This window comes from Oryzias latipes, chromosome 4, assembly GCF_002234675.1.
Source record: "Oryzias latipes chromosome 4, ASM223467v1".
Lineage (NCBI taxonomy): Eukaryota > Metazoa > Chordata > Actinopteri > Beloniformes > Adrianichthyidae > Oryzias > Oryzias latipes.
In genome coordinates, this window is record NC_019862.2 from 8,046,067 (window position 1) to 8,071,640 (window position 25,574).

General features: G+C 43.6%; 1 protein-coding gene across 2 annotated transcripts in view; it reads right to left on the reverse strand.

Annotated features, from left to right (window-relative positions):
* Positions 1–509: 509 nt before the first annotated feature.
* Positions 510–25,574, reverse strand: part of LOC101167440 (single-stranded DNA-binding protein 3) — a 68,674-nt gene continuing 43,609 nt past the window's right edge. For both annotated transcript variants that reach the window (XM_023954125.1, XM_023954124.1), the window contains exons 5-17: positions 18,629–18,718; positions 14,029–14,112; positions 8,008–8,134; positions 7,885–7,940; positions 7,026–7,090; positions 6,888–6,933; positions 6,776–6,811; positions 6,631–6,685; positions 6,007–6,077; positions 5,847–5,925; positions 5,742–5,770; positions 5,564–5,665; positions 510–2,576 (exon numbers count right to left, since the gene is read on the reverse strand). In XM_023954125.1, coding sequence (XP_023809893.1) covers positions 2,547–2,576; positions 5,564–5,665; positions 5,742–5,770; positions 5,847–5,925; positions 6,007–6,077; positions 6,631–6,685; positions 6,776–6,811; positions 6,888–6,933; positions 7,026–7,090; positions 7,885–7,940; positions 8,008–8,134; positions 14,029–14,112; positions 18,629–18,718 — 870 coding nt within the window. In that variant the 3' untranslated portion in view covers positions 510–2,546. The remainder of the gene's footprint in view (positions 2,577–5,563; positions 5,666–5,741; positions 5,771–5,846; positions 5,926–6,006; positions 6,078–6,630; positions 6,686–6,775; positions 6,812–6,887; positions 6,934–7,025; positions 7,091–7,884; positions 7,941–8,007; positions 8,135–14,028; positions 14,113–18,628; positions 18,719–25,574) is intronic.

A 25,574-nucleotide genomic window follows, 5' to 3' on the forward strand; every position in this document is an offset into this window, starting at 1 on the left:
TATCTGATTGGGCAACTATCCATTAGGACTTAAACACTGCCAATATAACCTAACCTGTCAGAATCAAATGTAAAAGGATTTATGCTAGAGTACCATGCAAACACATGTTTTCTATGCCGCTGTAATTGTCACTTTAAAAAGTTATAATAAATAACTAATGAGTTATTTAACATTAAAGAGTATGTACATTTATTTTTCATTACATTTAGTTACATGTATGAGTTATAGCTGGCCCCAGGACAGCCGGCACGCTGATGTGGCCCTCGCTGAAAATCAGTTTGATGCCCCTGCTTTGGACAAAGTGATCTTCTGTAAAAACATCAGCTCCTATGATTCAAGCTAACAAACTTGTATCTAAGTGGTATAAATACCCATGACTGATGTGTTCTTTCTCTAATTAAGGAATAAAACAGCTGTGTCGAGTGGAACACACCCTGCTTTCATCAAAAAGTTCCTGGTTTTAAACAGGATCTTCATGTCAGGATTTAGGAAAAGATTCAAACAGCAGAGAAAAATCAGATGATATTTATTATTGATGCATTGTTCCTGTTTGATAAGCAAATCGTTTTTTTCTTTCCGCTTAAAGAAACTTTACAATATAAAGAAACATACAAAGAACATCTTTGATACACAAGACACCTAAAACCCTAAGACAAGATTCTGGACTATCCTACCATGACATACAAAGCAAACCCAGGAAATAGACTGCTTCATATCAGAGAGGACCATGGACAGCTCCTCCTAATGGTACATTATTTTACACCACGATAGAAGTACAGAGATGGCCAAAGATCAACTTACGGCGACAGGACCAACCGGCGAGCTTCCCCAGAACTCTTACATCCAGATCTTCATTTAAAATAACATTTGTAAAAGATTTTTAAAATATCTTTTTTCTTCTAAAAGTTTTTTTTCCATGATAAAAATCCTTCATATTAAAAACTGTAATATGAGGTGACCCACGTTTGTGAGGAGATGCCCTTCAGGGAAAGAAATCTAGACTTTTCTTAAAAATTATTTTAAAAACAGCCGTCACACTAGGCGCACAGTGAGGACGCCACAGCCGGCCCGCCCCCGTCCCACCCCCCTCTCCACACAAGTCTTCATCCGTCTGCTGTACATTCAGCCAATTTAGCCTCATGACCCAAATGTTTCTTCATGGAAAACATTTATACTCTACTTCCCGCTGGACTCACCGGTTGTGACGGACATGAAAACATGTCAATGATATCAAAATGCATTTTACAGTATTTACACCAGGAGAAAAAGGGGCGGGGCTTCAGGAGGAACTGGAGGTCAGAAAGGGGGTTGCCGGAGGGATTCCCCATCAGTAAATCCTGCAGGTGTCCCTGTCGACGGTAGGTTCACATTGATATCAGGAAGCTCGCGTGTGGATCAAGCACACAAAGAGGCTACAGCTGCTGTCTGCTGACGGTTTGCTTCATTCACCAGAAGGAGCAACAGATAAGGCCAAGAGAAAAACCAGGACTTTGTCTTCACCTGGTCTGCAGATTTCACCGCCGTCAATGTAAAGTCAAAATGAACAAACATCCTCGACATTCCGACGTAAAGCCTTTCACGTGGAATCGGTGGATGGAAGGAGCATCACTGAGAGGGGGATCTAACCTTCCACGCGGGAAATTCACATGTGACAAAGCGAAACGAAGCTCCAGGAAGGTCCATCAGCTCAGGAGAGGCAGGACGAAGGAAAGGGAACGACTGTCTGCTTGGAGTCATGAAGGCGAAAGAACTCGATTCAGAATTCACAGACTGATATGGTAAAAATAAGAATAAAACCAGCACATTCCCCGCTAAACATGTGGCATCAGCAGACATGAACAAGCCCGCTGAAGGACGTCCTCCATCTGCTTGCTGACGTCCGTCTTGAGGAGTCACTCTGGAATGCAGGACAGTGGGATCAGAAACTCAGAATCAAAATCTGTTTCCTGCAGTGGCAGGTTGATCTGGTTCCAGAGACGTGTGGGCAAATTTTTTTAGGAAGGAAAAGGAAAAACAAGCTGAGAGGAAGTTCTAGAGAGGATCTTCCAGACGGGGACGATGTAAACAGAAAAACGGAGCATTTGGCAGCGTGTCCCAACAGTACTGTTGCTGCTGAGGTCCAAAGGTGTCCTTCACACAGGAGACTACTGGAAACCACAACATCATCATCATAGAAAACATCAGAATTCTAGCGCAGTTTTTGAATAGTCCACATGGGGGCAGTGCTGAATGACTGAATGTGCCTGAACACCACCCACAACAGCCAGTTCTGGTTCTCATCCAGGCAGGGTTGGATCCTTTGACTGCTCCGTGGAGCCCATGTGAGGAAGAGGAAAAAGTCCTTCTGGAGTCATGCTTCCCACCGTTTCACAGCTGATAGGGGCTTTGAGGAGAGTCCTGCTTCCCGAGGAAACTCCAAGGAGCTGTGGAGGACACCAAACAGGGTCCACGAGGCGGCGGAGGAGGACGGGGAGGGGGGAGGGGTAATGCAAGACGCAGTGGGGCAGGAGATGAACCTCCAGGAATAAGATAAAGGGTTTAAAAAATCACACGCTCATCGTCATGTTGGGCGAATACTGCAAAAAGAGAAGAGACAAGAAAAAGATGAGACAAACATGAACAGACCACCAGTTCATTCTGAATTTGTGCTTGTTCCTGGTTCTGTTTGGTTCTGCTCCTCTCTCAGAGATTCTTTCCTTCACTTTAACTGCTTGGTGGAGAAAATCCTTCAAAGACCCGCTCTGATGAAAAATGGGTTTTTGGTGTTTAACATATTTTTATCTGCATTTTTCTGATGATGGAGGACAGAGATAAAGAAAACCAAGCTTAAATTTGCCTTTTGGAGTATTTCGTATTCAAAATCATTTTGAATCAGGAGCAGACGAAAAAACTGTTGTTGGAAAATACACTAGAGCTCTCAGCTCCACCCCCATTCTGATGCATCCACTTGCAGACGAATAGATTCATTAGCGTCTTCATTTTCCCCGTCTGAGCTGGAATCTGGATCTAAACTGTGCGGCTGGATAGCTACGATATTGCTGCCATTTTTGTTGCTCCGCTAATGTTAGGTTGGGGGTGTGAGGGGCTGTAAGCTAGTGGGACAGCGTGTAAATAGAAAGTTCTCGGCGACGGGAAGGGAAGAGGGGTTGTTCTGTGCCAGTGGTCCCGCCCACAACTCAGGAGAATTTCTAATTAACTCCTGCTGCTCTGCAGGAACTATGTCCTAGAAAACCACTCAGGTTTGGGGATTTTGGCTGAAAACAGAATAATCAGAATAAGAAGACCACTGGGAATGCTTTGAAAACAGATCAGTCCTTGTTTAAATGTTAAAATGCCAAAAGTCGACTGTTCTAACGCCATCATTTTTTTTCTGAAGTTCTGTTGTTCCGGCAGCATCTCAATAACCCAAAGATCTCTGGACTTCTGGATCTTTATAGTATTGCTCATATTTTCACATAAAGAGGAATAATTCATAGTTTTTATGCAATTTTAAGTCCACATAGCAAAAAATGTGTTGCGTATCAAACCTGTTTTTTTTCCCCAAGTCTTTGGATGAATGAAAATTCTTCTGCGTCAGCACTATCAGTTCACTATTATCTGTTATTTCACAGAGTTTGTAACAGCCTGAAACCTGTGAATTGCTGCCCTGCAGTTGCGCGCTCCCACCTCTGAGAAAGAGCGCCCAGCTGCAGGGACGGGATGTGTGAGGAAGAAAGGGGGGGGTAGTGGGTACAGGCAGCAAGGTTAATCAGGCACTGATTTTCAAAACTTAAAATGCGCAGCCCTTCACATACTGCAGCGTGTGAGTGTGTGTTTGGCTCCACGTGTCCATGTGAGCAGTCTTTCTCACATCTAAAGAACATTCAGACCAACCTACGATCACGTTTGACCGATGGAAGTCTCAACGCCCGCATGAAGCTAAAACTCACCACGTATCAACCAGACTAGACCATCAGCAAAACCATGCAGCACCAGAAGTCACATTAATGGAAAGAAATACTCATCATTTATAAGCAACAGCATAACAATGTTATTTAAAAGAATCCACAGATTTATTGTACTTTAAACATGTTGAAATCACATCAAATGCACACATTCACTTGTATTTTTCCTTCTAAACATTCTGTAATGGACTGAGTTGGATTGGGTGGCTGTTGAGTCGTGTTCTAAGTTCCAGAGTTCATTGAACGCATCAAGCAGAGATGCTGATTGGTCCTCAGTTCTGTCGCTCAGTCTGTCGTTGGGGAGTTTGGACCAATGGGGTTCAGCTATGGGCCGAATAAGGGAAATAGGAGGGCTGTTGCGGCAGCGAGGGAATAAAAAGTTGGGAGAAGCGCTCTCGATGGAAGAGATTGAGGAGTTGCTGAATTAGTAGTACGGCGTTGGTTACGGTCTGCAGTAACCAGAATAAAGAACCTTAAAAGAGGTTAAGTCTCCGTGCCTCAGTGTGGGAAAGGGAGGCTACAATATGATATGGCTATTTCGAAATTACATTTAAAAATATGTGGCGTTTATGGCTCTCTCGTCCAAAGAGGTTCCCAACCCCTGCTCTAAACCAGTGTTTTTCAACCAGTGTGCCGCGGCACATGGTCAAGTGTGCCGTGGGAAATTGCCCTCATTAATTGATCTAAAAACATTTCCCATCTCCAGGATTTCAGCTCTGTGTTCATCCAAACAGGCCCTGATAAAACACTGAGGAGTTAGGAATATAAAAGATCGTAAAATACTTTTTCTTTGCGTTTATTTTATTTTATTAAAGACATTTTGATAAGAATGACTGTACCGTGATTCAACTGCACCTTCGGCTGTATTTTGGAAAAGTCCCGTCCCTTTAACTGTCTCCACCAATCATTCTTGGGGGGCTTAATCACATGTCATCAGTCTGACCAATCAGAAGTGGTGAAAGTCTTCACTTCCTTGTCCCGATTTAGCTCGTAAAGTCGCTCAGTTCTAACAAAAATACCAGCTAAAGCTCGTCTTTATCGGTGTAGCTTTGCACAGAATCCGGTATCAGACCGTGGAACAAGTGAACAAAACAATGAAGCTCCGAAAAGCGATCTTCGGCCGTTTTATGCACTACATCTCCCATGATGCATTGGGTTGTGAGAGTGACAGCGCACAAGGAAATCTGTTAAACGTCTTGAAACCAACGAACACACATCAAACTGTTAAATCTTCTAACTTAACTTTTATTGCATCTTTTAGGAAAAAAAACCGCTGCAGTTTCCAGCTTTTTCTGACACAATTCTCTCAAAAATGCATGTGAGATTGTGGAGGGGCTGTAGATCAATACAGACTATGAGTTTCTCCTTTTTTTTTTTTTTTGAATGCTGGTGAGCCGTGGGATTTTTTTTAAAGTTAAAGTGTGCCGTGGCTCAGAAAAGGTTGAAAAACACTGCTCTAAACTGTCCTTGGGTGTGAATGTAAGCGTGCACGGGTGTATTTGTGGCCCTGCGACAGACTGGCGACCTGTCCAGGATGTCCCCTGCCTTCACCCACGAGTGGCCGGGATAGGCTCAGTGACCCCGAAACCGACAAAACAGGTTTAGAGGATTACACTCACACTTTCACTTTGGAATGGGTTTAAAAAGTTTCCTGCCATCTCGCTGTCGTCTCGGGGGGTGCCGGGGGGGTTGTTCATTCCTGCCATGTTGTTTGGGGAATTCTACAAGACAGAAGGAAGAAACCCCAAAATGAAAACGCAGCAGACTCAAACCTCACAGCTAGACAGCTGGTCTTACCTTTGGCAATCCATCCATATCTCCAGAACCTGTGATCAGAAACAGAAACGGGGGCTTTAACATCAGCTGACCTTCAGATCCACCGTCACTCTGAAGGCGACTTACCTAATGAGCCGTTCATATGATGCTGCTCCATAGCACCCATCCCCCCCATGGGCCCATCGGGTCCTGGTCCCATTGGGAACTACAGAAAACCAACAAGGCTTGATAGTCAGACGTCTGCGTTCGGTGGCTCTGCAGGCACCGTGATCAGAGAGAGACTCACGTTTGGTCTGTTTCCACCTTGACCGATGGGGTTCATCATGGTGTAGATGTTTTCACTGGAGTTCGTTGAATCTAGAAATAATAAAATAGAGAAACCGTTGGAGCTCTTTGAGACGGAACCATCTTCCGTTGAATCAAAGAGCATCTGAATTCCGATCCAACAGTGAGTCCTGCAGCCAGCTTCACACTGAGAATGAGAACAACCGAAAAGGACCAAGGCTGCAATGGACTGGTGACCTGTTCAGGGGGGATTGGCTCCAGTGGATGGATGGGTGGATGGATGGATGGATGGATGAGGGTTAAAGGGCATCAGTATCTATAGACGCATGATAAGAACCTCCACTCGCTGTCTCAGGATTAGAAAAGGTCACCTGCTCCAGCGGCACTTAGTTTGAATATAAGGTTGTTCTGTCATTTTACAAAACCGCTTTCTGTCGTCCCTCAATGCGGCTTATGGTGTGACTAAAGGGTCACGCGATGGTGTCATGTGACGTGTGTGTGTGGCAGGCTGGAAGAGAACAACCCCTCCACCCCACAGAGGAGGTTCCAGTGGGAGCTGATGCTTGACACTTCTGTCTCCCAAAGAGGAGTTGCAAACATACAGACAAAAATATCAAACCCTCACCTCCAGGGCTGGGCATGATGGGAGTTCCTGGTGGGCCGCCTCCCCCTGGAGGGCCCTGAGGAATGAGAGCAGGTACAGTAGACGGGAGTTAGCAGTGTAGCAGGTAACCCGTGACCTGAGGAGGAGCTCGTGACGGGACGCTTACCACGTAGTTTCCTGGAGGTGAGGAGGAATATGCTATCTGAGGCGGGAAGAGAGGCGGGAAAACGTGAGACGCACTGTCAGAACTGCAGAAGATGTGAGGCAGTGTGACTCACCGAGTTGGAGTTGGGGTTGGGCCATGGACCTCGCCCCCCGGGACCCCTGCAAAAGAAGCAGATTCCAATGTTTGTTAGAGTTTCATCCACTACTTTCAAGCTGCAAACGTAACCAGACAAGCAGAAGATCTGACTAACATGTTCATGCCGGGCATCCCCGGCCCCATGGAGTTGGGAGGAGGCCTCATCCCTCCACCATAGTTCTGCACACAGAAAAGAACACAAATCACCAAACCGGGCCACAGACCAGTACCGTCACTTGGTGCCGGGCCGCACAAAAAGAATAAAAACCCTTCATTTTTTCTGTTTTATTATTTGCCTCTGACCCATTTTTTATTCTTTTTTATTCTTTGATCCACATCTGCACGTAAAGACGTTCTCCTTGGTCACACGTCTTTCATAAATCTGCGAACTTATGAAGGACGAAGTTACGTCAGACTGAAACATTACCGCTGAAGTAAAACCCCCATGCTAGCTAAGTCAGCCAAACAAAAACAACAAAAATGTCTTTGGAACGTCTCTACGCAGAAAAGAGTCGGCAAGTGAACAGAAGAAGAATCTTCACTTTAAAGAAAAAAAGAAATCGACGTTAAGCAACCAAAACTCAACATGAATATGGATTTACTGAGACAGATGTTCCCACACATCAAATCATCTGCAACCGACTCTGTAATCTAAAGACGCTGCTAATAAAGTTACAAACACAGTGGGCTTATATTTAAGACTTTGTTAAAAAGAAAAAAGTTTTTGTGAGGTTTTTATCCTTGTATTCATCCACCCCTCCAAAAGTTCAGAAGTTGTGGAGAACGTCATGGTTCTACTGCAGCGTCTTCTTTTCCTTCAGAAACACCATCAAACATCTGACGACCTCCAGACCAACAACTCGGTTCTTGGTTTAACGCTGCAAACATGCTGCAAACATGGGTTTGCTCATAGGCCGAGTCAGCTGCAATGAAAGCCCCTCCCACCCCCGTTTGTTCTGCGTTCCATCACCAACCTGTGGACCCATGCCTCGGGGGGGGTTCATTCTCATGGGGCCTCCCATGTTGTGACCTGCGGGGGAACAACAGCGTTAGATGGTTGGTCATGGTGAAGGTGTGGAAATGACACGAGTGGACACCTTGAGGTCTGGTAGGGTCCAGGCTGTTGGGAAGGAGGGGCTGCGACCCAGGGATGCTTCCTGGGGGCTGGTTTGGCATACGAAGGGAGGGTCTTGGGCCGCCTGGGTACCGTGGAGACATGAATGGCTGTAGAAAAAAAGGGGAGGGGCTTACATTGTTTCCTTTGGAACCCAGAAGATCATAAATGTGGCTTTGTAGACCGAATAGCTTTTGTTGTCCTAAAAGGTTCCGTCTGATTTAAATGTTCTATGAACAGAAAAGGGGAAAAGAACAAACATCGCTGAAACCTGTCATTTCCAGTCAAGTCTACAAATGTTTGTGCTCATTTAAACTCCATTAAATGGATTTTCCACTAAAGAACTGTCTCCAAAAAAGAGGCAAAACGTGTAAAAGCTGTCAGAAGAAGGCTGGTTTGATAAATGAAACCAGTCAACTAAAATACTGGTCACATGGTTTGATGACAGTTTTTGTTTGATGTTTATACTTGAAAAAAATGCTTTCAAAGTTAACGTCCCATCAGCTGTCAAACACCTCAAACCCCCCTCTGCATCCCTGACTGTCAACCAGGGAGGCAGGCTCTGGGTCCCACTTTTAGAGTCTTTGGTAGCCTGTATTTGAACTCACAACCTTCCAGACTCAAGGTGGACATTCTACCACAAGGCCACTGAGCTGGTTTATAGGTTAGCTTCACCTAAACAGGATTCCTTTAACAGCAGCTCATAAACAGCCTTTGCTTTTGAGAAGAATCAATAAATACAGAAATAGTGAAACAATAACTCCTCCACGCCGTAGCTCGCCAGTTGTTCTAATCCAGGAGTCCACTTCATTTAGCATCACCTTAAACAGAAAAACAGTGATGAAGGTTTTTTCTCTTTACTTGGAAACAACAGGGTTAACAATGTGCTTCACAGCACGGTAAGGAATCAAAAGAAATAGGACGACACGAGCAGAAACATTCCTGCAGCGCCGCTGCAGCACAAACAGAAGACCGGTCAGAGACTTCCGGTTGAAGCGCCTCAGATTCCAAAGCTCCACAGAATCTGCTTCAGAATTTGGAGACTCAGTCATTATGTTAAACCGCCAGCAGAGGGAGCTATTGCGCTGAGAACAAAGTAGTCTAACGTGAAGTTTTACTGCGTCTTTATGAGGTGAGACCACAGGTTTAAAGGACAGCCGGTGGGTAGCAGTTTCAGGAATAGAGAAAACATGCCCCCCCCCCTCCATTTGTTTTATCTGTGCATTGCATGTAAATCTCAGTGGGTGGAGGGGGGGGGGGGGGGGGGCTGCAGAGCTGGGGAATAAAGTCAAGCATCACAGATGAAGGAGAGGACGCTGCTTGAACTACAAATCCCTGCATGCATCAGAGCAGGAGCTGCATCCTTCAGCTCCGACCGCAGGTTCTGGTCTGGAGGAGAAACCCGGATTGAATCAGAACAGTTTGGGTCAAACAGCGCGAGCGAGCAGCAGAGAAATGTTCTTATTGTCCCCACGCAGATAGGAGCTGGCGACCCAAACAGGAGATTACATTTTAAAGGTAATTATAGACAACGCGTGCACGTGTGCTACAGACCCGCCTATGACCCCCCCTGGGATTTTGTGGTGTTTGGCCGCTGCAGCATTAATGCTCTGTTGAGGGGGCAGCAGGGCTGAGAGACCAGACCCCCCCAGATGGACCTCTGCTCCCTGCAGCTGGACCAAAGCTGCTAAATTATTGATCCGTTCCACAACCAGGGATCTGCGCTTGACCCCCCCCCCCCCATACACACACACACCCACCTCAAAAGTAGGCAACTACCAATGAGACTTTGCCGCCTGTGAGCGAAGTCATCGCCGGCTACAACAGTTTCATTTAGCGGCTCACAGCGAGTAATCCGTGTATGATTTTGACGATTCAGTATTCGCCGTTTTTCAGTCATGTGACTCCTGGGGTTCATCACAACTCAGAAAACTCAAGACCCTTTTCTGAGACTTTTGTCTCAGAGAGAGGTGCTGCGGGAGTTTCTGAGGCAGGGGCACAGTTGAAGAGCACGGCGGTCCATGGGCTGCTAAAGAATATTTAAGAAAGATAATTCCGGAGAATTAATGATCATCCGGATGAATGAATGATGAATGAAACCGACATCCTCTGGAAGAAGATGACCTCTGACACTGAACGGATGAAGGAGGAAGAACGTGTATCAAAAAAAAAATACAAGATGTCACTGGTGCAACCTTACAAGGCCAGAAATGATCAATAAAAATGAAAACTTTAAATAGAAATAGGCACATCAAAATGTATTGTAAAAAGGGGGGCGGGGGTTAATACGAGATTTCTCTTCAACCCTTTTCAAGCCCACTACGCAACGGTTCAGTCTATTGCTCTGAATGACAAGAACTGAGCAATATTCCAACGTTCTCTGAGGAATGTTTCCAAAGCATCAGACATGTTTTAGAAGGGAAATCGTACACATAGTGTGGGGGCCGCACATATTAATTTCCTGATAAGGGCCTGTGGGCCAATACAGCAGCCCCGTATGGAGTACCGGGCCGGTACTCCATACACAAAACTTTCTAAGTAAATGAAGTGAAAATGTTAAAAATTTGCTTTTCAATTTTTTTGTATTTTGCTTTCAAAAACTTTATTTGCGACTTAGCGTGATGCAGGTGCCACTATTGCCCCTGCCAAAAAGGTTTTCGCATGCGTTGTGTGTCATCTCACTTTTTTCCTATCTTAGATTTTGTGCTGACACTAGTTTCAGTTTGATGTGACGAAGCTGCCATCAAACAGCTGCTGATTGGTCCAGATTCTAACCAATCAGGTGTCTCTGTCTCATATTGACGGTGCTTGGAGGCAGACATGGACTCTGGACCTTGTATCGGTTCTGTTCGGGGATTCTGCCGTTTTCAATCATTCTGGCCCGTTTCTCTCAGAGTAAAACCCAGAAAGAGCCGCAAAGCAGCTAAAATCAAACCAAGTTTTGTAAAATTAAAATAATATGTGCTTTAAATATTTTTATCGTATTGCTTTAACAAACAGATGCTAAAGAAATTCACACTTTTTACCAATAATTTGCTCCAGAAGATTCACATATCTCACACACAGGCCTGTTGATTTTATGTCAGCAGATCAACTTTACAGTTTCAGGAGATCCTCCTATGGAGTCCTATACTGTTCATAATTAAATACATAAATATGACCTCACGCAAATACACAATCAACCAATAAATCTCTCATAAATATATAAAAGATCATGAAATGGTGAAAAAGCTGCACGCAGATTTTAAATTAGCCATTATATTATTCAATATATTTCATTTTGCTTTAAAAACCTGTTCATTATTTTAAAACAGGATTTTAAAATATTCATTTTAATCCTGTGGAATATTATTATAATTCGACGTCTTTTTTCAGAACCTTGGATTTCAAAATCAATATTTTCCAAAGTAGCTTTGTTTTTATTTCATGTTGCTGTTTTTCACAATGGCTTATTTATTTCATGAAGAGCTTTTTCAGGAGAATGGGTCTGTCTGTCAATCAAACCAGACAAGGCGGAGAAACTTTTGTGATTGGCTACTCCTTTACTCAGACATGAGCAGCAGCACCCTGACTACATCGATCGAAGATGCTTCAGCAAACGTGACGGTGCGATGCCCACCCCTCAACACTAGGGGGAGTATGCACCTCAACACATCCACAGTGTTACACGAAATTGGGCAGTTTTTGTTCTAGATTTGCGGATAAAAGTGGCTTTGGGCGAGTGTGCATAATTCGGGTGATTTTGTGGTCGGTTCGGCAATTTTCATCTTCTCATTAACATCTAGTAGTGGTCTAAGCTAGGCTGGGCGGTTGTTGGAGTTCCACTAAGCTTCTATGAACTGGAGTTTCCATAAATGCACCATGCTGCGTGTGGGAGGGGCTATCAGCTAATATTTTAGCCTGACAGCCACATGGAGCGGTTGCTTGTGCTTATCTCAGTAACAATGCAAGGATGGACAATGCACACGGAGAATGTTAAAAGATCAAGTTTATTTATTTTTGAATAGTTCTCCATGAAAACAATGTTTCCATGTTTGAGTTCATGAAATCATCCCAGAGAGAGTCTCTGCTTCAGCTCCTGCAGTCAAACCACGTCTTAAATTATGTGAGCCCAGGCAGCGCAAGAGTGAGTGTGTGAGCGCAAGTTAAGGGTCTGTTGCTCAGTTCCCCGGAAAAGTAATAATAAAAAAAGGTTTCCTCCAAAGTAAAGAGACTGGTTCTTTTAAGCCGCTCTGGAAGCGTCAGAACGGGGAAGTGAACCCCAAATCAAACCCCGGATCTCCGCTGCGTTTTCAAACCACGGTCAGAAACGTCATCGCAGGAAAGGTTCAACATTTTCCCTGAGAGGGAAAAATATCATAAGGTTCAGGAGGCCTGAGCAGGCTTGTTCCGCTTTGCCCAGCTGCCTGGTCTGACTCTGTCGGTCCGCCAGCACTGAGTGAATGGCGTAAGAATGAGGAGTGTTTCAACAGGGGACTTCAAGATGTGGACGACCGGAGCTCCTCTGTGGTTTGGTCCACACAAACCCTCAAACTACAAAAACAGAGTCGTCCATGTTTCCATCTTCTGCAGCAGACAAATTGTTTGTCTCTATTTGATCTCTAATGTCAGCAAAGCCGTGCGGATATCGCTGAAATATGTCATCTCTCTGACTGGCACACCGCTGAGCGGGTATCGAGGAATATGAGTCGATTTCCATGGATGAGCCAATGAGTGTTTAGATCCCGCCCACTATCACTGATTGACACTGAAAAAGCTCTTCATGAAATAAATAAGCCATTGTGAAAAACAGCAACATGAAATAAAAACAAAGCTACTTTGGAAAATATTGATTTTGAAATCCGAGCTTCTGAAAAAAGACGTAGAATTATAATAATATTCCACATGATTAAAAATGAATATTTTAAAATGCTGTTTTAAAATAATGGACAGCTTTTTAAAGCAAAATGAAATATATTGAATAATATAATGGCTAATTTAAAATCTGTGTGCAGGTTTTTCATAATTTCATGATCTTTTTATATATTTATGAGAGATTTATTGATTGATTGTGTATTTGCATGACGTCATATTTATGTATTTAATTAAATATTTATTTATTTAATTATGAACAGTATAGGACTCCATAATCCTCGGCCATAAATTCACAAATCTGACTTAATCAAAATTAATCAATGGTAAAAAAGAAATAAAATATGAATTATTGTTAAAATGATTTAAAAAATGAAAACGTCTTCATCCAAAAGACAAAATTGAGGGTAAAAAGAGCTGGTTCGGTTTCTGAGCCTCTGTACAGACACCATGTTAGATAAATACAGCGATTTGATTGGTTAGAATCTGGACCAATCAGCAGCTGTTTGATGGCCGCTTCGTCACGTCAAACTGAAACTTAACTAAGCAAAATCAAATATAGGAAAAAAGTGAGATGACACACAACGCATGCCAGAAGTTTTTTGGCTGTGGCAGTTTTATCACGCCAAATCGCGTCAGAGTGGTCAGCAAAATCAAAGATGGGAAAAAAGATTTGACACAACGCATGTGAAAACGTGTGTTTTGCAAACGCAAATTTTTTTTTAAAGCAAAATAAGAAATAATTGAAAAGCAATCCAGGGCATCCCCTGCCTACGCCCAAGTAGCCGGGATAGGCTCCGGCAGCCCCGTGACCCCGAAAGGGACAAAGCGGTACAGAAAATGAATGAATGAATGAATGAATTTGGAACTTAGAAAGTTTTGTGTACAGCGTAGCGGCAGAAATATCACTCCATAGACCGGACTTTGGACATGCTCACTTCAGAATTTTTACTGTCATTTTGATATGCAGTGATAATAAAAAACATAAATCCCAGTTGGAAAATGCATAAAAAGGGGCCTAATTTTCCTGGGGGGGGGACCCCCACCCCCGGTAGTGGTAGCCTCCACGTTTCTCCCCCTACTTTGAAAGCTTTTGAGGCTCTTCCCAACGAGTGATGGGACCGGCCAACAAAAGGAAGAGTTGCTGCCCTACCTGTCCATGGGGGCCCATCATTGGATTGCTGGGGTTGTGTGGCGGGGGTTGTGTGTGGGGGGACGGCTGGGATCCAGGAGGACCCTGGGGAGAAGAAGATTTGAAATTGTTGGTCAGAAATGAGAGAAAAACGTTCTGAGGGTTCAAAGTTCCTGCAGCTCAGACATTTTCCTCCAAAAAACTGGGAAAGCGGAGGGGGGAGGGGGGCATAAAGGATGGATGCAGATTAATGCATGCGGCATCACAGCGGTGGAAGGCTTACGCCCTATCACACCAAAGCAATAGAAAGGAAGATGTCGTCCTCTGGATCAGCTCCAACCATCCAGTGACACAGAAGGTGGATGAAGACCCTTTTGGAGGGTTCTGTACGTTGGTTTGGTCCGATTTCTTTTCCTGTGCTTCAATGCAAACTATCCAACATTAGCTCTGTTTTTCTAAAAAACATAAATCTAGAAAACAGTGAAAGAAATATCTCAGCAGGTTGATGTCGAACATCAGAACGGCGCCTCGTTTGACCACGTCAGCCAGCAGATGTTTTTCAGCCGCTTTGACTGCTCTATAGGGGTGAAACGCCTCGTTTCATACGGTCCTTTATGAAGAATAATGTCACCCAGGAAACAGCATCAATGTGCGCTCTGCTCTGTGAACTGCTCATCCTTAAAACACACACACACACCTACACACACACCTACACACACACAAACATAAACACACACAAACATACACATGATGGTCATGGAGTTTGTTTCTAATTAGGCATCAAAGAAAAGATTGATTTTGTTTTCCTGAAAGTGCCTAAAAACAAAAATAATTTATAGAATAAAAATGGATAAATGGACCATTTTAGTAATTGAGAATTAGGTTTAATAACTATGGAGGACAATGTCGGATGTGTGTTTATATCTGATGACATTTAAAACACAGTATCCAATACTGACAGACTGTTTACAGTCAACTGTAGGATGTGACGTCAAGTTGAATATGGATCAAAATATTAACCCAAAAATACAAAAAAAGTTCATAACTAAAGAAAAGAAAAAGATAGTTCAGTTCAAAGGAACGCCATCTGATCCACTCAGGGTTTCCTTCAGTTTAATACAAATCTATGGAATTACAAATCTGCCATAAATTGCAAAGGCGTAAAGACAACAAAGTGGCGTATTTAGGAACTGAGTGAGTGAACCTTACAACCGCGCTGGCGCAATCCTAACTGAGCAGTGATCCCGCGCGGTCAATGCCTTTTTGCGCGTTCACCTGGATTTACGCTTAGTGTTAAGGGGCGTTTTTGTCATTTGTGGGGCAGGAACCTTTCTGGTTGATCTGATTGGCCGAAATTTGCACGTCTTATCCGCAAGGCAGAGGGGCGGGCCTTTCATTTTTCAGTGCAGGGGGGGTTAACAGGCAGCTCTTGAGCTGCATGCGGCTCTCTGCCTTTTATTATATTTTCTATATACAGTACTTTTACAACCATAAGGTGAAAGTCTTACATTTTCTCCTACATGTACAGAGCGGCCCTAATGTGTTGTTGTGTGACTTCGGCAAAGAGGATCTAGGAGAGAACAGCATGATGACGGTACGGAGAGAGGAGAGGACGTGAAAGAAGACCCCCCCTCCCCCCATAGTTCAAAGGTGCAGTTATGAGCATTATGCAGAACAACTTTGTTTTGGTAACCCTGGAAATGCAAAGAGACACGATTATGAGGCATAGTTTAAACTGCAAGCTATCAGCTACGCGGAGAAACACGGGAATCAAGCAGCTGCAGTTCGGTTAAATTAGACCTTCACAGATTCGGACTTCCTGAATCAATAACTCTTCTGATAAATGTTTAAATATGTTAGCAAGTATATCAATCATTTTCTATTAATACAGAGAGTGAACTACAAAAGCATTTTTAAAGAAAAAAGATCGTTTTTATTGCCTTTTAATCAGAATTGTTCGTTTTAAGCTGTGAATGCAAACAGAGCAGCGAGCCGACTGCTAAGGGACCGTCAATAAAGTGCGTACCCTGTGAAACACCATTCTGTAAAAATCAGTAAACTTTTAAAAAGCGAATAAATGTCTATATTTATATGAACTGGTAATGAAGACTCGTCAGCATAGTCATGCTACATCATTATTATTATTATGCTAAATTTTGTTAGGAGGTCAACCTTCATTTTATTGCTTATAGTTTTTAAAATTTAATAGAGATATGAATCATAACATAAATGCACAATAGCTCTGAAGATTCTAAAGCTTCTGTCACCAAACTTCCTGTACTGACTAATCATGACCTTATTGTCCTACTGCAACAAAGATTATGTCATAAATCAAGTAGTTTATGGTTAAGAATTTTTCATATTTAAAAATGGATCATATTTGGTCAAAAATGCTCAATGGCTTTGAAGATGCTGTAGTTACTGACACAAAACTTCCTACAATAAGGTCATGTCAAGTTACTGATAACTTTAGTCATGATTCATATCTATTAAAATTTGAAAAAATATTCAACAAGATAAAATAAAGATGGACTTTCCTAAAAAATATGTATTGTAACAAGAATATGCTTTATAATAATTTTATGATTTTTTTGTGAGGTTATGGATTTTTACACAGTGGTGTTTCACAGTTCACAGAGGTTGCACTTTGTTGACGGTCCCTTGACAGCCGGCTGCTGCATGTCTGCATTCAAAGCTTAAAGCGAACAATTCTGATTAAAAGGCAAGAAAACTATCTTTTTTCTTCAGAAATGCATTTGTGGTTCACTCTCTGTGTTAATACAAAAGTATTGAGATACTTGCTGACACATTTGAACGTTGATCAGAAGAGTTATTGAGCAGGAAGTCTGAATCTGTGAAGATCTTTCTAACTTATCGAACCTCAGCTGCCAGAGAATTAAAAATAATGAATCCATGGTCCGTAAGTGAGGACGCTGGAAAACCAACTCCGACAAGACAAGAAGATGTAGCGGCAGCTGAGTTTCCGCGGAAAAGGAGGTTGCCTGCGTTGGAAGAACGACTCGAGGCTGAGCGCTGCAACTTCCAGCAGATGACCATGAAAAGCTGTCCATCCTCCCTTTTTACCGGGACGCAGCGCCAGCGAGTTATGCCACACTTTGGGACTGCAGGACTTGAGACACTGAGGTGTCTGCTTTCACTGATCTTTGGAGCCGCACGGCAACGAGACGGACTCGGATGAGGAAAGGGAAGCTGGCGTGATTGATAGAAATGTAGTCCAGCTGTTTCAGGTACAGAAGATGAAGACTTTGATGGATTTTAAATGCTGATTGATGACTGAAAAAATACATCAAAATCAACTCAGTTTTGAGCTCGCTGCCTTTTTCAAACACACACCAGTGTGCACGTTTCACGTGCATGTTTCACCGGTATGTTTCACCAAAATGAAAGTCCGGCCCCACTGCTTGACATGCAAATTTTAGCCAATTGGATCAACCAGAAAGGTTCATGCCCCCAAGTGACAAACACACCCCTGAACACTGAGCGTAAATCCAGGTGAGCGCACAAAAGAGAATTGACCGAACAGGATCACTGCTCAGTTAGGATTGCAGCCGTTCAGTTGTAAAATACGGGGTCGCTTGGTTAGAATTGCGCCAGCGCGGTTGTAAGGTTCACTCACTCAGTTTCTAAATACACCTGCTTTGTTGTCTTTATGCCCTTTCACTTTATGGCAGATATGTAATCCCATACAAATCCACCAACTGTTGTGAAAACTCGTCTGTATCGACGTCACACTGGCAGAACTGTTCATATAGAAAAAGTAATTCACAGATTTATGGTGCGTTCTTTCCGAGGACAGTCCTCTGATGGAAGGATTGTTTCTAAGCTATGTCAAGAAAACAAATGTACTTGAACAGCTGTCATATGTGATATTCTTTACTGACATAAAACCTGTTAGACAACTCATGCAGTAGAAAAAGGTTTATTTTCCATATATTTCTTTTAGTTTGGCATAAGGCTCCGTTCAGATACAATAAAACAAAGATCTCCATAGAAAACTTTGGGTATAAAACAACCCCAAACGGAGCTCACAGGTGGAAGCTGGGGAGGAGGGTGGGGCGACAAATGCAGTACACACCTGGTTCTTTAAGCAGGACGTGAAACAGGTGAGTAATTGGGCTGAACCGTCCACGGGGAGGTGTAAACAGGTAAACGCACTGCTCAGCTGCAATTCTCCCAAGGTCGTTCATTTTCATACGTTGGGTGTGGTCATTTGTCCACCACAAACGTGCAGATCTGCAGAAAGCTGCACATCTCTTCATGTTTTATGCTAAAGTTATCTAAAGAAACGTTAGGATTCTTAATCCTTGTGGCACTTTAACATTGGGAGTTGGGTCATCTAGACCCACTAGACAGTGCTCTGAACCTTTTTTCTTCAATGATTTGTGATCTTCACTGGTGTCCATGGATTACATGAAATCTTTCCACCTTTATCCACCTTTGTCATGGTAGGAAGAACATGTCAATGTAAGGGTGGGGTCATCTGGACCCCAAAAGATAGCACAAGAGTTAATGTTGAAAGAAAAAGGGGGGGGGGGCGTTTCGTGCTGGGGGAGATGATTGGATGTGAAGTTCGAGGTAAAGTTTCACAGGGAGTTCTTACTTGAAAGAAGCCAGGGGGCATGGGTCCGCCCGGCATGCCATCATTGGGGGGCATGTTGCCCATCACTGGACTGGGGGCAGCGGCCGCACTCTGAAACGACACCAAGAAAACAGGGTTTTGTTGAGTAATCCTGATACAGACACAGCAGGGAAGGGAAACGGTTGGAGCAGGTGGAGTTCTTCAGACTGAAGCTGAACCACCAACTAAACCGTAAGACCTCATGGTTCTGGGTTCAGAGAAGAGCTTCTGTCGGTGCTTAGGGGTTCCTGGTCTCTGGAGCAGATCCAGTTTGGACTCCTGAATGCAATTCCAGAAGATTTTCCCTCTTCCTTCTCACTCATGAATGTTTTCATCATAAAGGAAGAGATCAGTTTGACACTAACTGCTTCATCTGCTGAGGCGGGAAACTTGACAAAGTTTGGTCATGTCCCCCCTCAAAAGCTTACACACCCGTCTGTCTGTCTGCTGGAACCCTGAATATGACCTTTACCTAAACGTGACCTTTACCTAAACATGACCTTTACATAAATGTGATCTTTATCAGAACGTAACCTTTACCTAAACATGACCTTTTCAAGAACGTGACCTTTACCTGAATGTGACCTTTACTGAACGTGACCTTTACTGAACGTGACCTTTACCTGAATGTGACCTTTACTGAACGTGACCTTTACTGAACGTGACCTTTACCAGAACGTGACCTTTACCTGAATGAGACCTTTACTGAACGTGACCTTCACTTAAACATGACCTTTACCTAAACGTGACCTTTCTCAGAATGTGACCTTTACATAAATGTCATCTTCATCAGAACGTGACCTTTACCTGAGCATGACCTTTCTCAAAACGTGACCTTTACATAAATGTGATCTTTATCAGAACGTGACCTTTACCTGAACGTGACCTTTCTCAAGACCTGACCTTTACATTAATGTGACCTTTACCAGAATGTGACCTTTACCTGACTGTGACCTTTACCTGTACGTGATTTTTTTTCAGCAGGTTCAGGTTACTTCAGTAGTTATTCCGCATGAAAGCCGGATCCTGAGGAGCATCACCTCAGTTTCTAGCAAAGAAACATGCAGATGCAGTGAAGACTTTGTTCTCTTGCTGTATTTCGTTTGGTGTCTTCCCTTTTTAAGCACTATCTCTGAAACTGAGGTGGTCTGTAGATGCTTCAAAAAGACCAAGGAGATTATTAACAGCTGTTGTCATCAAGTCCTACCAATAAAGGTTGATGACTTCATTCTTCATCCTGGGTCTTCACGATGACCCACAAAAGAGTTGTTATCTGATCTCTGAACCCAGAACAAGACTGAGAAAATCCTGCAGCAGAACCAGAACCAGTGAGTTCAGAGACGACCTGCCCTTCTTCTGAAGGGACGCTGACGGTCTGAGATGCTGTGACCTAAGAACTTTTGTTTCATCTTCACCTCATGTGTCACTGGAAGATTATAGCCGCTCTGCTGTCTCTATTACTGCAGGTCGGAGGTGGAGCTCTGTGTCCTGATGATGGCAAAGCACGGTGATGCAACACCTGCAGCTCCAAAGCATCAAGCAGCAGAAAATAGGAGAACGAAGAGGAGGATGAAAAAATGAGCAGAGACAGAGAAGTTGCTGCGATGGGAGGTGGGGGATGTGTGCTGGCAATAAAGTGTGTGTTTGTGCATGCATGTGTGCGCGCTCATTGGTGTGCCTCCACAATGCTCAGAATAAGCAGCAGCAAAAGGCCTTTTCTCCTAGTTACCATGACAACCCAGACCTCAGTTCCTGCTCTCCAGAGCCCATTAAAACCCTCCGGCCGTCAATCACAGCACGGCCAGGCAGAGGAGGAGAAAGGGGGGATGGAGAAAGGAGGAAAAGAGGGGGAGAGTTTAAAGAAGACTGGCACTGATAGCTGCTCGGTCGGCCTCAAACATCGGCTGTTTCTAGCTCAACACACCGCAAACGCACATCCTCCTACAGTGCTGCATTTTCTAATGATCACAGGACAACGCCGCAGGTCGTTTTTGCAAAAACCCAGATGGTTCTCAACAAATGATCCAGACAGAAGTCATGCTTATCCATGAAATCCCCTCCCTGCCAGAATGGCACACATCCAGTCAGAGTAGGACCTTTATAGTACTTTTATATTACCTATATTTTGCTTTCTACTCAAACACCAGCAGCAAAATAAAGGAGCTTCAGTCTGTGCTGGGCCTGCGCCGGCAGACTGACACCCTTTCCAGAAGAAACCCCTCCTCATCAGGATAGGCAACAGCAACCCCATGACCCTGAAAGGACTTGAGTGGAAGTTGGATGGATGGATGGATGGAGTCAGTCCTGATCTCAAGACATAGACCTTCACACTCAGACACATCCATCTTCTGGTGTTCCTAAAAATGGCTCTTGTCATTCATTACTGCATGTTTCTCAGTAGAGATTTCCGTCACTTTACTGTCTCGTCATGTGACCTGCAACACATTTATGGACAAACATTGACGAGAAAGGGAACCTTTTGATGGAACAAAAAAAAAATCTAAGATGGCGGCGCAAACATCTCAGCCTTTGTTTACCCTCCAACTTCTATAATCTTGTAGACTTTTTCCCTTTCAAGTACTTTCCGGAACTTTACTCACTACGAAGTTGAGACCAGTGACTAGTGACTCTACCATAATCTGTTGCCGTCTTGGACCTACCTCGCTCCTGATGTTGCCGGTTGGCTCTTCCACAACGGTTCGCCGGATCCTGCTTCTGTTTTCTGGACTGATTCAACGAAGCCTGGAAGGTTATTCTGCAACGGGAACTGTCCTATCTCTCTGCTACCGGTCAATTGTTGGGATTCCGTGGTACGTTACTTGATATGGATCAGCTTGAGTTGCTGCTGCTGAATTATTACCAGAGTGGTTTGCTGATAGTAAAGTAGTGTCCTGGTAGTCGGCTAATCCTACTCCGATGAAGCCCAACACAGGCCCTAGGCCATGTTTTCTACAGTCGCTGTGTGACTGGAGTCGCTTTCCTCTTCAAGGACAGTAACAGTGACATTATTAAGTGCACTGTATGGCTTACTTATTCAGCTGCAAGAACTTATCAATCATAAACAGCGGTGACGAGCACCCAGATTTCCCCCCCGCTCAGGGTCTTCCAGGTTCTGGGACCTGCACTTGGTCAATTTCTGATTCAAGTTCAACGTTGCTGCCTTACCTTCATGAATCCCCCAAAAATTACTGTCAGCTGTTACACTTGTTGTCGACATATAAAGAGCATTGCTTTATACACACAGGCTCTGCTCTAAATGAGCTCATTGAGTCATCTTGTCACGATTTGGGTGAAATCCGCAGACATTGACATTTTAGTGCTCTCTGAAACTATGTTTAGTAGATATATCTCTGATAAGGAAATCTCTAGCAGGATATAAAAAAGTAGAGGTGTAGCCATCTATATAATAAATAAATTGCACACTTCACTAATATCTTCTCTTCACTGATATGAGGTGAACTCACTCACTATTATGGGGTGTCACAGACCTCCATCAGCCAGCAGTGACGCCCTCTCTTCTCTGTATAATAATGTCTAAATTGAAGTAAATTGGTTTTAATAGGAGACCTAAATCTTGACTGGTTAAGTCCAAAATTAGAAAACTTGAAATCTGTCTGTGACTCTTTAAATCTCACTCAATTCATCGATAGTCCTACCCATCCTAACATTAAGTGCCCCTCTCGATCATCCTTAATTTATCTTATTTTGACGAATGCCCCACACAAGTTCACTGACATAGGTATTTTTGTAAATGACCAAAGTGAATATTGTGCCATTCCCACCATCAGAAACGGCAAACTCTAAGCTAAACGTCATATTCTGGTAAAAAGAGATTTTTAAAAAACTGTCTATATTGAGATGGGACAGAATCTCGATTACTGATGACTTGGCCTTAGCATGGCAATACTTTCATGATAAGTTTTTAAAACTCATCAATAAACATGCACCTACTTGCAGATTTAGGGTAAAAAGGCATAACAATCCTTGGTTCTCCCCAGAGATTGATGACCTGCTTAAAGATAGGGATGCAGCCTGGTGTAGGGTAACGAAAAGTCATTCTGAGGCTTATTGGCTCCTCTTTCATCCACAAGCCATCAGGACTCTAAAATCACTAGGACTATTTAGAACAACATCTACACTTTATTTAAGACTGCTAGAGCTGCAACCACTGACGTTGCTTCTAACTTCCTCTCATGCTGTCTCTTCCTGAACGGTTTATGATTGTATAATTGTTCTGTTTTGTCCTGGCACCTACGATGAATGTCTTGAGTTAACTGTTCTGCAGAGCAGGAACCTGCTGAATACCAGTTTTAAACTAAGTCAGGGCCAATTGTTTGAAATCTTTTCCTGTGTAATAAATGAATGGAGGAATGAATGAATGAATCAATCAATCAATCAATGACTAAAAGACCACAAACATCACAAAAGCCATACCCGCACAGCCTTCATAAAACATGGAGAACTTCAGTAATACCAGCACATGAACTACACGCTAAGAACACAAACATTAGAGACACATCAAAGCAAAGAATCAAATAATATCTGCTGTTTGTAAACACCCACCCACAGCTTACACACATTCCACTGAAAAAAAACATTAAAAACACACATTTTAACCCATTGTACTGATAAAACTGATTGACATACTAAAGTGAGGTAATGTTTGATTCTTTTTCTGCTCCATGTCTGTTGACTGACTATCCAATGACAAAAACATGAATCAGATTTTTGGTTTGTGTATTCCACTTCTGAGCAGACGGCAGTCCTCCTACTAAGAAAAGTTCACTGTTCTTTCATTTTGGACAAAAATACAGTACAGACCAAAGGTCTTCTCACCTTCTAATTCAAATGAATGGGAAGGTGTGTCCAAACTTTTGGTGTGTAATGTATGCATGAACTGCTCAGATAAAGTATCTGAACCTGCAGCTTAGTGCTCAATAATCCCTAAATCAAAGAAAAAACAATAAAGTCTCATCGTATGGAATGAAAAAGCTTTTACGTACAGTACAGTACAGTACGTACCTTTAAATATCAAAGAAACTCTGCTACCAAAGAACTCAATAAAACTCTTAATCAGGAATAGTCTAGAGCTAAAAGGTCTTTCTGTAGCCCAACTTGTAGGATCTTACACTGTAGTCCAGAGACTGTAGACCTGAGACTGTAGACCGGAGACTGTAGACCGGAGACTGTAGACCGGAGACTGTAGACCAGAGACTGTAGACCGGAGACTGTAGACCAGAGACTGTAGACCTGAGACTGTAGATCTGAGACTGTTAACCCGAGACTACAGACCCGAGACTGTAGACCCGAGACTGTAGACCCGAGACTGTAGATCCGAGACTGTAGACCTGAGACTGTAGACCTGAGACTGTAGACCTGAGACTGTAGACCTGAGACTGTAGATCTACCCAGAGACTGTAGATCAGAGACTGTAGACTTGAGACTGTAGACCCAAAACTGTAGATCTACCCAGAGACTGTAGACCCGAGACTGTAGACCTGAGACTGTAGACCTGAGACTGTAGTCCCGAGATGGTAGACTTGAGACTGTAAACCTGAAGGCCTTCAGGTTCCCCCCACGCCCACCAATAGTTCACTGCTACACACAACACACAATATAACAATTCACTACAACATAAACTATCAAACACTACAACACGCACACACATAAAGACACACACAATTAAAAATCCTTTGCCTAACTATCCCCCCTCCCCCTCTAGTCGCTCTTAGATGTTGGTGTGTGGATGTCAGGCAGTTCAGAGAAGCTGATGTCATGGTTACGGGGCTCCTGTCTCTGCTCGGTCCCTCGGGCATCTCAGATCCAGAGAACAGCCTCGTGTTTAGGTGAGACAAGACATGGTGATGAGGTTCAGGCCGATGCTGGTAGAAAAAATCCCCCTATTGCTGCGTCTCTGTGTTGGGGGGGGGGGCTCTGTGTCACTGTGGGGTGTGTCATATGAACCAGCAGACACACAGGCATCTCACAGCCCTATTCCTGGCACTTCCTCCGCCTTGACCTTTCCAGGCCTCCAGCAAACAGACACGACAGTTTGACCGCCTCACGAGCCCAGCTTACCATGTGTCCTCCGACCCCCCCCCCCCCCCCAAACATCACATAACCGTGCCAAAAGTGCAGAGAGGCAGGACAGCACTAATTTTAGCTGCTGACCCCACAGTGCATTTCTATACTGCCCCCATAATGTATTTCTGTACTGCCCCCCTAATGCATTTCTGTACTGCCCCCCCAATGCATTTCTGTACTGCCCCCCCAATGCATTTCTGTACTGCCCCCACAGTGCATTTCTATACTGCCCCCCTAATGTATTTCTATACTGCCCCCATAAGGCATTTCTGTACTGCCCCCATGAAGCATTTCTATACTGCCTCCCTAGTTTTTTCTTTGGCTAGGTCACTTTGCGCTAGGGCTGTACGTTATGATTAAAAATCGCGATATTCGATAATAGTGATCAATATTGCGATGACAATATAACTTGCAATACATGAACAAATAGCAAAACAAATAAAAACATAATTTCAATGTCACTGCAACAGTTCAATTTAAATAACAGTCAGCATAACTTAAGTTATCCTCCAAATGACCCTCATCTACATAGGAGGCGTGCGTCTAACATGCATATTACACAGCTTGATATCTCGACAACGATACATTTCCGATGTACTGTACTGTGCAGCCCTACTTTAAGCCCCTCAGAATCTGGACTAGCAGCAGTTGTTAAACTGCTGACTGGACCCCCCACCCCTCAAACCGAAAGGTGAAAGTCGGGCTGGGCGGATACAGAGGCTGACACAGAGGCAAACACAGTCTCAGAGCCGGTCTCAGAGCTGCGATCGGTGCTTGGTTCTGGACATCCCAGCAGTTTCGATAAGCAGAGGTCTGGTTCCGAACCACTGTGCATGTAAAAATA